At 49.8% G+C, this 14,610-nt stretch overlaps 1 protein-coding gene across 1 annotated transcript in view; it reads right to left on the reverse strand.

The window, feature by feature from the left end:
* Positions 1–14,610, reverse strand: part of DNAJC7 (DnaJ heat shock protein family (Hsp40) member C7) — a 31,619-nt gene that overhangs the window by 15,097 nt on the left and 1,912 nt on the right. The window contains exons 2-5 of the mRNA XM_075561827.1: positions 4,014–4,102; positions 2,909–3,033; positions 1,939–2,052; positions 1,323–1,397 (exon numbers count right to left, since the gene is read on the reverse strand). Of these exons, the coding sequence (XP_075417942.1) occupies positions 1,323–1,397; positions 1,939–2,052; positions 2,909–3,033; positions 4,014–4,102 (403 nt within the window). The remainder of the gene's footprint in view (positions 1–1,322; positions 1,398–1,938; positions 2,053–2,908; positions 3,034–4,013; positions 4,103–14,610) is intronic.

Raw genomic sequence — 14,610 nt, forward strand, 5'->3', positions numbered from 1 at the left:
GAAGGAGTGGGGTGTCACTCAAATGTAGGCAGCCCCCCCCCCAGCTGCCTTCCTGACAGCCTGCTCGTCGTGGGGACGAGTGGTGGAGGCTCAGTGCTTCTCTCCCGCCCCCACCTCCCATGACCAGGGACAGCTGCAGGCAAAGAATATCTTTGTTTCCTCCAAGTTCCTCTGTTTCCCCGGCCAGGATCATAATTCCTCATTTGTGACATCACCATGCACTACAGTGGCGGGAGGAGGGGAGGCTGGAATGCTACAAACAGAGGATTCTCTCACCAACTGGGGATCCTGGCTCGGGAGTGGGCAAGAGAGAAAAGAAACCCAAAAGACCGCCTTTCAAGACAGAGCTTCTGCCTATGTAAACCGCAGAAAACGTGGCAGAAGACAGAATCCCTACACACACTCCACAAAGCGCCCCCCCCCACTAAAAACACCACCACACACACGTTATGAATCACACCACAAAGACACTGTGGTTGTTAAAGGCAACAGATACAGGAGGGATGCTAACAAGCTCATGCTGGGCCACTGTACAAGCTAATAAAATATATTGATTACCAAATACAAGACTTCTGCAGTGTGTGACATTGTTTTAACCATGATTCTTACTGCACCCTCTGTTGCCTAACATTTATTGAGCACCAGCTACAGAACGCACCACGCAAAATCCCACAGATGCCGGAGCAGCTCACCCACTGGCTCACATGCTACTCACAAAGTTCACTGAGAAAGCTCCTCTTTCTGGGCCATTTAACACCCCTTTTGACATTCTACTGAAAGCTCCCCTCTGAGCAGAGAGGAATTAGGCAGATTATACAGAGAGTGGGAAGGGACTTGGGCAGAACCACCGGGAGCTGGACCAGGGCGCACCTTTCCTATTTCAAATCTGCCCCCTCCTTCCTGCCACATGTAAGTTCTCACATCTGTAAGGGTTATATTTCTGGAGGAAAGACTCAGGTCAAAAGAATGGTGAGCACAAGTTAAATCCACTTCTCATGCAAAAGGGGCCCTCCCTTCCCCCCATTCCTCTCTGCCAGGAGTGTTAGTGCTCAGTATGCACAAAAAATCTATTAAATCATTCCAATTGGCGAACACACTGTTAAGCTACTACTTTACATCAAAAGTAGGAACATGTTCCACTAACAGACTCATTTTGTTTTTTATCAATAAAGCCAACTGTAATTTAGAAAAGAAGTATTCTAACAAAAAGGTGCAAGTGAAGTCACCCATTTCCTCTAGCAGAGCCTGCCTCTTTGTGTCTCAGCCCCGCGCACAGCACGCCTGTAAGAGACCCCAGAGAGGGCTTCCCAGTGGTACATTACCTTCCGAAAATCCCGCTTCTCAAAATCTGTTTCTGCTATTTTCTCATATTCTATGACTGCGTTCGCATTCTTCAACTATACCGGAAAATCAGATACAGAAAAGTTTCAATGAAGTTCTAGACAGATTAAACAAAACATGAAAATCAGTAAGGCCCTGAAGAATTTGTCCTTGAAAGAATATCAGGAACACGGACAACCCCCCCCCCTCCCGCCTCTACTCCAGCCCCCAAGATTTACAAATCTTTCAAACACATTCTCATCGGATCCTCACGATGGCCCTGAGGAACTATTGTCTTTAATATTTTTACGCACAGAAGCACACCATGTACCACACCCTGAGATAAACGTCTGGCTAACTGACATCGCTACAAACTCTAACTGGTCCATTGTCCACACAAATTCAAATGAAAGACGGACTCACAAGTTTTTGTTGCTACTGATTTAATCACGACTCGAATTTACTTGCATTTTTAACCTCACTCAATTCTATTCCTGAAAGGCTCTGTCTGTGCCCCAGCCATCTCAAGGACCTCTCGTTTTCTTGGGGTTTAAACATTCTCTATTCTCCCCAAATATCCCACAGGCCTCTTTTGATACAGACAGGATCTGAGTGTACCTCTTGCTGTGCCTGAGTGTTCTTGTGATCCAGTTCTAGTGCTCTCTGGAAACTCCGACACGCCGCCATGGCATTCCCTAGAGAAAGGTGGCACTTGCCCTCCCGGAGGTGTCCCTGGGAAAAAGACAACAAGGGGAGAAGGGGGGCATAATCAAGCAGAGGGAAATAAACAAGAGGGACAAATACGCACGGAGAAGAAATGGGATCAAAATGGCAGGAGCAGTGGTTCTCAAGCAGGGGGGAAGATTTTGCTCCCCGAGATGACGTGTGTGGTAGTTACATAATCTTGTGTCAACTTGAGGATATTAAGAGGGGAGAGGTGGCTTCTCGTCTGATGCCTCCTGTGGGCGTGGCCTTCTCATGAGGATTCTGGGAACTTCCTCTCTTCCTCCCTGGAGGCAGGACATACTCTCTGCTTTACCTTCCTGTTGACAAGCCACATGGAGCCATGCTGCTGGCAGCCGGAACCCTGGGGATGAGTCCACCACCACTGGATCCACAAGACTTTGCACCCACCAGCCTGTGATCTTCCTGGATTCTGCATCAGTGCATGTGACTCGAGAGTGACTCATGTGCTCAAGGGGATTCCAGCTGACAGCCGTCCATGTGGACGAGAAGAAGTGTTCCCTCCACCCCCAGTCCCCAGTTTCCCTGACTGCCATCTCCATGGAAACAAAACCCCAGGGCCTTCTGTGTTAGTGCTGGATGGGTTTGAACATCAAACCTTTGGCTAGCAGCTGATATGCGGCAACCATTGCACCATCAGGGCAATCCTTCCGTGATATTTTTGACTGTGGCTTGAGGGAAGGAATGTCACTGATGCCCTGAGAAACCAAGCATCCTGCCACACCTCTTATGGTGCACAGGACAACCTCCCACAACCCAAGAATGATCTGGCCCCAAATGCCAGTAGTGCCACAGAAGAGCTCAATTGTAGCAATTCAGCCTTCCCCGAGAACCCGCTACATACCCGGACAAAACTGTCATCCAACCTCACTGACTGCTGGGCATCGCCTAGAGCTTCCCGGAACCTTCCCAGCATCATCAAGGTGGCTGCTCGATTACCATAGTAGCTGGCATTTTTAGGACACAGATCTGCAGGAAGGGTACAAGAGGGCAAGTTCAGCCTGAGTCACCACGTCCTCAGAACGACGCCAGCAGGGCAGACAAACAGAGACACCTGCTCTTCTGAGGGTGACACCAAGGTTTCACAGCAGGGACCACCACCATTCAAGAGAAGTCACTGAAAAGTCCATCCTATCTGGCTCTGAGTCTCTTCCAGGGGGAGGATTGAGCGTACCCGTCTCCACGGGCTGTGCTCAAGGGTTTGTATCACTGGCTTTGGCACTGGGGAGATGACCTGGAGGGATGTTAGGGAGAAGGTTGCTGACGGGGGATTACAAACGTGTTCGTAAACCGAGCACGGGGATGATTGAAATTTAACTATCCACCAAGGCCGTTTTCTTTTTTTTGAGATATATAAGTATTATATTAAAGTCATCAAGAACATGAGACAGAAGAGAGAGTCAAATCATGGAGTCAGACACACATTTCATGGTAGCATGCTCACCTCAGCCCCGCTTAGTGGTTCATGTGGAGAGAGGGGGAAGGAAGGGAAAGGGAGTGAGGATGGGAGAGAAGAAGAGGAGCTGAGAGAGAGAGTGAGGGAGGGAGGGAGGGAGGGGGAGAGAGGGAGGGAGGGAGGGAGGGAGGGGGAGAGAGGAAGAGAGAGAGCGAGCCAAGGCCGTTTTCTAAGCTATTTAGTGAACTGCCAACTGGCTCAGATGCATTTAGATAGTTTATCTGTTTTGGTCTTAATATCCACAATTTGGGGACTGGCCTCTACTGTGTTCAGAAGTAATTCTGGTTTCTAGTAATTATGCGATCTGCCCAAAGAACTACGGGCAGGAGCCAGAAAAGGCCGTTCCTTTTCTACTCATGGGGTCATCGAGCCAAAAGGAATGCCCCTAACAACCGCCATCAACCCAGTAGGCAAACAACCACTTCTAAGGGAGGAATCTTTGAGAAAAGTCAGCAGAGGCACATCTTGTGGTGTGAGCACCGGGACTTCTCACCGATAGCTTTCGTGTAGTAGTTATAGGCTTCGTTGTAATCTTTCTTGGCATAGTATGCGTTCCCTTGTTCTTTGAAAGACTCTGCTTCCCTGAGAAAGAAAAAGAAAACCATGTTACTCTAAAGCAGCGGTTCTCAACCTGTGGGTCGCGACCCCTTTGGGGGATCGAGCGACCCTTTCACAGGGGTCACACCTAAGACCATCAGAAAACACAGCTCCTTTATCCGTCTCCAGGTGGGTCGCCCACATGTAGACACGCCCACCTACAGGTACCCGGCGTGAAGACTGTTATTCATGCTACACCCTGCTTCAAGACAAAATTTTCATTTATTTGTCATTAGAAATAAATATTTCACAATCTATGACATATTGTTTTTGTGATGAATCACTATGCTTTAATTATGTTCAATTTGTAACCATGAAAATACATCCTGACGATCAGCACTATACATTACAATTCATAACAGTAGCAAAAGTACAGTGATGAAGCAGCAACAAAAATCATGTTATGTTGGGGGGTCACCACAGGAGGACCTGTCTGAAAGAGTCACGGCACGAGGAATGGGGAGAACCGCTAATCTAAAGAAGCCTAGAGAACACCCACTGCAATCTCCGGGGTCACCTTTGGTCTGGAGGCCCGGCAGTCGGTGAGATCTCCATATGGCCAAAGATTAGACTGCTGAGTAGGCCGCAGGTCGGCAAGAGGAGGTCACGACAGCAGCCAAGTTCTTCAGATGCTGTTCTTGTGTCACTTAGATACATTCAAAGGGAATCAAAATCTCTCTCACGTTTCCTGCCCGCCTGCGGGCAGGGGAATGTAGATTCCCTTACAGCAACGGACTGTTTTCATCATTAGTCCTTCCCACTGTGCCAAGTGCTGCCTTGTTAGCAAGCGTACAGAAAATTGGTAACAGGAAATTCCACGCAGGGGCAAGTGACTTCTTACTATAAAAGGGGCCACCTTTCCTCAGAGTTTAAGTGACTTAGTGTCTTAACAGGGGCCTCATGCAGAACCACAAGCAGATGAGGAAAGGGGTTAGACACCATAGCGTACTGCTGTTCAAGACGGCGACACAGCTGAGCGACAGCCAGTGCCATGCTGTTCCCTCCCACCGCAGTGCTCTCTCCCGCTCACGTCCATGTGCGCACACACTGCAGCCCCCCGCCCCCCAGGACTGTGCAGTCGGCAGGCGGGCATACCAGACCACCCCCCCCCCCCGCGGTGCCCACGTTTTGAAGTGGTGCATTAAACAATGTGCGCCTGCCCTACGGAACGATGCCGGAAGGGGAAACGCGTTGCTATTGCAGTTCCAGTTGGGACACGCACGGGTTTATTCCTCACACACACGTTTCCACTTATCGCGGTCATTGGAGGACGGCCGCTCTGTGCTTTTCAAGAAAAGCCCAGTCACAAGGGGGGCTTCCCAGGGGGTCTTCCGGGCAGAAGAGATCAGCTTGGAAGGTCATGGAGACTGGTGCATGGGGGTCCACGCTTTAGAGAGACTTTCTCAGGCCGGTCGAGGCTTGCTAGGAAGTTTCAGGAAAATGGTGAGGAAAGGGCTGGGGGAGGGGCGCCGAGGTGAGGCTTTCCCCATCACAACAGCGAACCCGCTTGTCCGTGGGGGCCGTCCCCTTGGGGAACCTGCCTCCGCAGACTTCTTTACTCCTGGAGCAGTCAGAAGGAAGCCCACCTAAGCCCCTCCAGGGCCTGCCGTGGTCAATGGAAGTGCAAAGAGGCCTGGAGATGGAAGGAGGCGGAGACCTCGGTGGAGGGTGTGCCCAGAAACAAGCCTCACCTTTTGATACTTTTGTTACAATGATTGTTTCGGATTTTATAGCGCTACTTTTTAATTTACTTTTCTATATTGGGAATTATATTCCTGACCAAGGAACTAGAATCCTATCACACAAGGCCGACCAGCCGTATTTTAAAAAGAAACCAACAAACACCAAGCCTGCTGCCATCAAGTCGATTCCGACTCACCGCTACCCTGCAGAGCGGGGCAGAACTGGCCCAGGGGGTTTCTGAGAAAACCTCATCTTTCCTACCGACCACCCTGAGTGACTCCAACAGCTCTGTACAGAGATGACCAATGCAACACAGATGAACACTGAAACATTGCTGCTACACGCATCTGTTTGTCTTCCTTCCCTCCGCCACACACATTCACGACAACTGAGTTCAAGAGCTGCTTGATGTGTGGACAAACGTCACAGCTCTTCACGCTGACTTGTGGTAGGGTTGACAGCCTGAGTCTGTGGACCTGGCTGGCACCTGGGCCATGTGCGGCTTCGCTAGTTACGTATTTTCAAGTGCAAACTGGCAAAGCTGCCCTCCACTGAGTGAGAGGGGCCTCCCTTCCCCACCAGTCACGGAAGGCCTTACTGCCCGGAGAAGGACCAGAAGGACCGTGGGCATGACCTACATCTGCTGGAGTAGCTTTATCACTTCAGTGTCATCACCTGCTAGAAGTCCCACAGGATTCCCTAGCGCCAAGAATTAGCGGAACAAGCAGGAAGAGAATGTTTTGAAAGTGACTGTGGCGCAATTGTGTACCACTGCCTGATGGGATCAAACTATGCAACTATGGAACATGTTATCCGTATTAGCTTCCCGTAACAGTTTTGAAAGGAAAAAAAAAAAAAAGGAGCCCAGTGGTGCAGCAGTTAAAGTGCTCGCCTGCGAAGACTGGCAACTCAAACCCACCAGCCGTCCCACAGGAGAAGCTGTGACGCTCTGTTTCTGAAGTGATCACAACGGCCTTGCAAACCCTCGGGCAGCTGCCCCTGCCCCAGCTGAGGGCAGTGGGTTTTGGCTGTAGACAAGCAGTAAGAGTTTGAAAGTAACCCTAAACTGTGCCTGCCAAAAGCACACACATCCTTGTGGAAACCCATAGGCACCGGGATATTTGGGTAACAAAGTACTGCCTTACAAAGCTTGTTCTTAGAAGAAGAAACACCTGCAAGGTGCTCTCCTTCCTCCCCCCCTCCCCAAGACTGCCATGCAGTGAGTTCAGGCTTCTAGTAAGAATGCAAATGCTGATTACTATGGAACATTATTAATAATTATTGTGGCCAGGTCTTTTCACACATTATCCTCCCCAGACAACCAGCCAGGTGAGTCTCATTAGCCCCATTTTTCAAAGGAGGAAATGAAAGCTTGGAGGTTAAAGAACGTGTCCAAGTTCAGGATGTGAACTCACACCTGTCACTCTGAAACTTGTGCACTGTCTACTGTGCTAAGGTCTCTCTCTCTCTCTGATGCTAATATTTTAAAACACTAATCTGCTCTGCTAGGGTTAAGCCATAAGCAAACATTTCTGTAAACAGAGGTACAAAACAGTCCTAGTACCTCAAGGCCCGAATGGAATCTGGATTTAAACAAGCTAAATGACATTCCCCACAATTAGTCACAGAAGGAGCAGGGTCCTGTGTTCTGTGGTCCGTTCTCTTTCAGATGCAAGCCCTAGTGAGCTGGACTTTGCCTCCCCCAAGAAATGCATTTCACTTCAGTAAATGGTGAGTGGATTCCATTCTAGAGCAAACAAAGCGAGTAATGTAGAGTCGGCCCACAGCAGAGAGAACAAGAAGAATTGTGTTGTGACAAGTTGTCATGTTTTTAACCTCGCACTGCACAGAATTAGCTATTCCCACACAATTGCCTCATGAAAAGGACTTATTTTCATACAACTTGGTTGATTAACAGCTGCCTAAACAATGGGCACTTAGTGTTTTTAAACGGAACGCCTTTTTTTTTTTTGGCCTCCAGGTCCAAAGAGAGAGGGGGAGAGAGAGCGTGTGTAGTGGGGGAGAGGGGATATTTCTCCTTTAGTTTGAACCTCTCTACCAAATACTGACCAAGCTTAACCAATTGGGCTAACCCTGAGAGCCCAGTCTGGGAAGAGTGGACCTTCAGAACCCAGCAGGGCAGCAGCCAGGAGCAAATGAGGCGGCATGGAGAACAAGTCTAGGGCCCGATCCACTCAAGGCCCGTCTTGGAGGTTCGAAAGGTGGAGGTCAAACAAGGGCATGGGGCTAGAACAGAAGAGCTGGTTAACACTGGGGCCCATGGACTCAGTAGTCACTCCACTCTTCCAGGGTCATTTAGCCCTCAGATACCCAAGAGAGTGACAGCCAGCAGCCACTGAGATGGACCAGTACGAGAGAGAGAAGGATTAGGGAGGAAGTGGGCTCACACGGACCAAGGGAAACACTGAAACCAAACCAACTCACTGCCATCAAGTGGCTACCGCCTCCTAGCAACGCTGTAGGAACCCGTGTGGGTCTCCGAGCCTGTACCTGGGTACAGGAGTCGAAAGCCCAGTCTTTCTCCAGAGGAGCAGCTGGTGGTTTCCAACTTGAAACCTTTCGGGTCTCTGCGCACCTCTAACACAATGCCACCAGAGCTCCCTAAGTGAAAAGCAGGAATCCCCAAAGGGTCTGAATTAAACTAGGAAACCTATGGACTGGAAATAAAAATTGGACTATATCCCGAAACACAGTAATACCAGGCAACAATGAAACTCGGCCCAGACTGCCACGCAGATACTACCAGCTGCTACTTTGTATCTGAGGCTTTGGCAGATTTTTAGAGCCTGCCATGCCCCTGTACAGTGGTCACAATGATGCTGTCACCTGTCCTCCACTGAGGCGGCGGCAGTGAGACCCTTGCACAGTTAGGTTCCCTGGCTGCCAGTCCCAATGGTTTTCCCACTAGGTCCCATTAGTATCAAGGCCACTGTTTAGTTCTCAACCTTCCTAATGTTGCCACCCTTTCATACAGTTCCTCATGCGGTAGTGACCCACCAACCAGAACATGATTTTCGTTGCTACTTTGTAACTGTCATTTTGCTACTGTTACGAATCGGGCAACCCCTGTGAAAGGGTTGTTCAACCCCCAAAGGGGTCGAGACCCACAGGATGAGAACCGCTGGTTTAGACTGAAGGGCCCAGCCTTCCTTCTGACAAACAGCCGCCTGCTGGTTTAAAATGGATGTATTTTTCAAAAATAACCTAGCCAGTCAGAAAAATGGAACTTTGGAAACCTGCTTTTCCACGCAACGGCAATGTTAAAATCTACATAGCCACTGATCATGCAATCGCACATTCTCTCTCCTCCAATTTATCACTGATTCATCACGGCTGCTAATTACGCCAACAAACACTGCCAAGGGAATCATTTGGTATCACAAGGTCTTAGTGGGGACCAGCATCATGTGACCAAATCAAATAACTTGGACTTATGATCAGCTGCCAACTTTGCACATTTACAGCTCAGCGAAATTAAAAACACATTAAAATGCCATAGCTGACATTACGACGTGCCCTAAATTAGATGCCCTATAAAATTTTCCATTTTCTCTCCAAATACTGCCAAGTTCAACATTTAAGCAGGATCTCTGCCTGAGGCCAATTAGCCTATCTTTTAGCAATTACAGAGGGATTCAGCAACTTTATTCTGGCTCCAGTAGAGGCCTGGCAGTTTTTAAGAAGCCGTTAACGTAGTTGGGTTCTCTGGACCTGCATGGCAGGCCAGGGTCAAGTTAGAAGTACTAATACTATGATTTCAATCTCTACATGCCGGGTCGCAAACAACACGTGTTTAAACAGGTCTCTGTGGTAAGTGGATGACTGCATGCATTTCTCAGTAACACGCTGTCCCACGGGGTGGGGCGGGAGGCTTAAAAAACAAACAATCCTTTCACAGGGGTCTCCTGATTCATAACAGTAGTAAAATGACAGTTATGACATAGCAATGAAAATCATGTTATGGTTGGAGGGTCACTACAACATGAGGAACTGTATGAGAGAGGGTCGCAGGTTAGGAAGGTTGAGAACTAATCACCAGGAGCCTTGATCACACAGTGTCTCATGGGAGGGGGCTTTAAAACAAACTAACAAACAAACAGTGGCTTCCAAGGGGGTTGGCTGGACCAGCCAAATTCAAGGCAGCAAAGTTGGTCCAGAAGGTTATGGCGACTGACTTTTTGGGGGTAGTTTCCAAAGGACAATCTTAAGAGATTTTCTCCAAGGCCACAGGATGATGGAGGCTAATGACAAGCAGGTCTCCAGAAACCCGAGTCTTGCATGGGTGAGACAAATGTGGCCAGGAGAGTCGCACTGAGGCGCTTTCCTCCCACAACAAAGCCCTGCTCGTTCTCTCGAGGGTAGCAAGGGCTGTCCTTCGAGAATGTTCCTGGGAAATCTTATCCCACCTGCCCCGCAGGTCATGCCCCTTCAGACTTCTCTTTGTTCCCCAAACTCAAAAACATTTCCAAGGACACAGTTTCTCATCCCTCAAGGATAGAGCACGTGTTGTCTTGGCGTGGTGTCAATGGAAGAGCCCAGAATTCTTCAGGGAAGGGAGACTGACAGAAGCGCCACCTTCGGGAACGCAGAGACCTCGTGGAAGGAATGTTGAGAAAGCAGAGCTTCACACTGGGATCGTCTTGCTGAAAAATGGCTTCCGTGATTTTGCAGCAGGCCTCTGCCTCTGCCTCACCCTCACATCACACACGTATAATTAATTATTCAACCAGGAGCTACTTCATCATCTGCCCAGGACCAACAGGGCCACTCTGCCCAGGAGCACGAAAATGAACCGGCCCATCCAGAGCGTTCAGATGACAAAACACAACCAGATCACGCTGGTTTTTCTCTCGTTCTAATCCTTGGCCAGACGAATACAATTTTCAATAAAGTACAGCTCCTCCAGTAGCATCAATAGGAATGTCGACCAGCAGAGGCGACAGTCTGATGGAAGTTTTCCTTTCCGCTGTGCATCTGGGATGCTACTGTCACCGCGGAAGAACCCAGTGCTGTTAAAATTACAGCTCAAGATGGAATGGTTTCTTTTGCGAGCGCAGAGACGTGTTTGTTACGATTCTTGACTTCAACTGACAGCTGCTGAAACAGCCCTCGCTGCGGGAAGTGACTGCCAGGTCCTCTCTTCCCTTGGAGCTCCTGGGGGTTTGAACTTCCAATCTGCTGTCTAGCAGGTAAACATGAGCAAGCCTCCACTGTACCACAAGGACGCCTTACAGGCGCTTCACGGCCTTTGAGTTTGGAGAATGTTTTATTGGCAAGAGGAGCCTTAGCAAGCCTTCCTGTTTTACTCCCACCAATTAAGACTGTCAGCAATGACAAGACTTCGGACTGCCAATGAGTCAAATATGCTTTCTGCCTTCCTCTTATATAACTCCTTCCAGAAAGTCACGCCTACTCTGATTATTTCTTTTATTCATACAAGTTTACTAGTTTGCTGTTGATCTACAAAGACCCTCCGCCCTTCAGAATGCCCGGGATCTTGGCCAGTCTCAGAGTAGAAATTCCTTCCTCTGTCCCACAGTCCAAGACCTCTTGTCCTCAGTGGCTTGTTTCATGCACCCTGCCTGACCTTCAGGGCGGAAGAGAGTAAAAGGGGCCGAGGAGCCGGACTTCTATCCCATCGTACCCAAAGCAAGTCATCCTCTTTCTGTCTCTGCATCTTCCTCTAATCTAGACATGAGAGGCTGATTCCAGTGTCAGAAGTGAGAGCGTCAATGGTTGAGGCAGTTCCACAAACATGCGTGACTGCAACATTGTTATTGTTAGGTGCCACCTGTTGGTTCCAGCTTAGTACTGCCGGGTCCGTGTCACCCTCACGCGTGCTCTTATGTTTGAGCCCACAGCTGCAGTCACCGTGTCCATCTGCCTGGTCAAGGGTCTTCCTCTTCGTTGCTGTCTCTCTGCTGACTGTCTCCAGGGACCAGTCTCTCCAGACAACATGTCCAAAGTAGGTGAGACTGCTATATGCCAACTGCAAGTAAAGGCCTGTCGGGCCCAGAGGGTGGGTTCGATCCCACTGCTAGGGCTTGCTTTACCCAACAGAAAAACCAGCTTCTGCTTTCACTTTCCAGCACCCTTAACCCACCCCACCCTGCTTCCTTCCCGCCTCTAGGCAAGGAAGGAGGAAGGTACTGACAAAAACCAGAAAGACAGCCCGGTTCAAACTGTCCTGGGTCAGGACGTTTCAGTTCTGGGAGACACCACACCGGTGGCAGGGCCGAGCGGGCCAAGCAGCACCAAGGGATGACAGACACACGGATGGATGGATGGACTGCACGGGGCAGCAGCACTCTCTGCTGCTGGAGCAGAGGACGCCAGGCAGCAGGGCCTCCTTCTTCCATGGGACAGCAGCCAAATCACTGCAGGCAGAGCGCCATTCTTAGGGAAATAGCTGCCTGCAATTCTCCTTAATAGAAGTGTCAATCAGTGGACTCCACCTAACATTCATTTACAAATGAGGAAAGGTCAAGGGCTCCTCAGGTGATAGATAACCTGTCACTCCATGCTGACTCAGAGCCACCTGCAGTGGTTTATGGGAGTCCCAGCCCCATCTTTCCCCCTCGGAGCTGCTGGGGGTTTTCAACTGCCCATCACACTACCCAATGGGTAACCACGACACCCTCACTGCTCCATTGAGGTCTGTTTACCAAACCCAAACCAAACTCACTGAAACTGCCATTCTCAAGAGGCTCAGCGCCACTCACAGTCCTGCCACCGTCGTGGCGCGGGGTGAAGCCTAAGAGCTACCATTGGCTCTGGGTGGGCAGAAACCGCCAAGCCAGTAAAGTGAAGCCGAGTGCCAAGTCCTGCTCTTACTGCCGATGTTGGGAGAGCTTGAAGGAATACCTGGAACGGCCCCTCAGTAACTTCCACATCACTCCGCGCTGGAGGAGGGGCGCCACACACGAGCTGAATAAGGCCACCAGGCACTTAGACAGCCACTGACCATTGTGCGCCAATCCTGTAAAAGCCTGGCCAAAGCAGCCACAGTAAGTGCCCAGTACTCAGCTTTAAAAACTTTCAAAATAAAGAGGTCAATGACTAAACTAACGTCTGATTGGCTGGAATGTATCATAAGGCTGAGCCTCAGGCCAATCAGAGTTCTGATCGTTGGGACCAGACAAGACGCTAGAGCAACTGCCACTCACTTGACCCAAACTTTCCTCCAAATTCCTCGGTTTCCCCTGCAGAGTAATTTGTGGGTCTGAATTAAAGCCCAGCGACGCACAGCCTTGTCTCTGTTCTCGCCACGTTGCCCCAATCATCACGCCGGCTGACCACGTAGCCTGTTAACAGAAGGGTTCAATGACCACTGGGACGCAGGAGTCTGTCCCAGCCTCACCATGACTCATTTGTCCCAGCCCTGATCCCACCCTGTGTGCCTTCAAGTCCATTCTGACTCACGGTGACCCGTGTCATACAAGTTTCCTTGGCTGTCACCTTCACAGGAGCAATTCGCCTCCAGAGCGGCTGGGTAAGTTTGCATTGCCAAGAACGGAAACACCTCACCACCAGAGCGACAGGACGCCACACCGAACCAAAGCCGAGTCCATTCTGACGCCCAGCAGGCCTACCTACAGAGGGCAGAAGAGGTCTGTTCCCCTGGGCTTCTGAAACGACACATCTTTACGGGAGCACACCGCCGCCTCGTCTTTCCCTTGTCTTGTCCTCTGAGTGGCGTGTGGGCTCAAAGGCTGACCGTGTGGTCAACTGCCCGATCCACAGAGCCACCGGGGCTCCTGCCCACATGGAAGAAGAGTAAGCGAAACAAATTTCTATTCCACTTTGTTAAAAATATCTGTCTGCCCTGGAACTTGGAGAGAAAGCTTAGAAAGACTAATTCCACGATATTTAAAATAGGGCAACGCATCCCCACAGGCTTTTTCAGTTAAATGAGGCCACAAACTTCAAAATCCCTTAGGCCGCAGTAAACAAGTAACTACCGCAGACCCTCAGACATGAACTCAGGGGTCAGTGCTTCCTGCCGGCAACGTGAGAGATAAAAGGGAAAATTCTAAAGCACAGAGGTGGTACAACACTCAGGTACTAAACTAAGGGGTCCAACACATGGTGCGTCCTGCTCCCATCAGGAAGAGATGACCGGTTTCAGGAATTAGGCAACAATGCCCTGGTTCCAAAGTCCATGAGGTGCTCTGGTTCCTCAGACCTGACTGTCCAGGCACTGCTGGATTGTTAATGTGCCAGGGCAAGGACCCCGTTGCTCTCCTGGTGAACAACTGCAAACTCCTCAATTTTAGCCCAGTAAAATCTACCTAGAGAAACCCAGCAGTTCAGGGAATGTGGCAAAGGGGACCTTCACTGGACGGGATGGTCCCTATCCCAGCCACAAGTCATGGCCAAGTAGACAGTAGCTTCCCAGGAAACGTGAGGTGAATGCTGTAAAATCACCTGCAATGTAAAACCTCTGAAACGTAACACTCTGCTCGTAGGTAGCTCTATCTGTCCTGATGGGCTAAGAGGTAGCAAATAATCTCCATGCACAGAACCCTGATCTAGTTTGGAATGTCAGTTGCTGCGGGGGAAGAGAACTTGGTCAGTGACAGGCTAAAAGAATGGGGTCCGTTTCTTTTCTCTCTGGAGACACCAAAGCTGGGGGAACAAGGTGTGTAGCCATTTTACAACCCTGCAACAATGCCGTCCTCCATCTTGGGAGAGCCACGCGTCTTGACCCCGTGACAATTTTGCAGCACAAAAAGGAGTGGCAGGATGACCTTGAACCAAGATATAAGGAAGAAAGGACTCCCTCCTGG

Source organism: Tenrec ecaudatus, chromosome 10, assembly GCF_050624435.1.
Source record: "Tenrec ecaudatus isolate mTenEca1 chromosome 10, mTenEca1.hap1, whole genome shotgun sequence".
NCBI classification, from domain to species: Eukaryota; Metazoa; Chordata; class Mammalia; order Afrosoricida; family Tenrecidae; genus Tenrec; species Tenrec ecaudatus.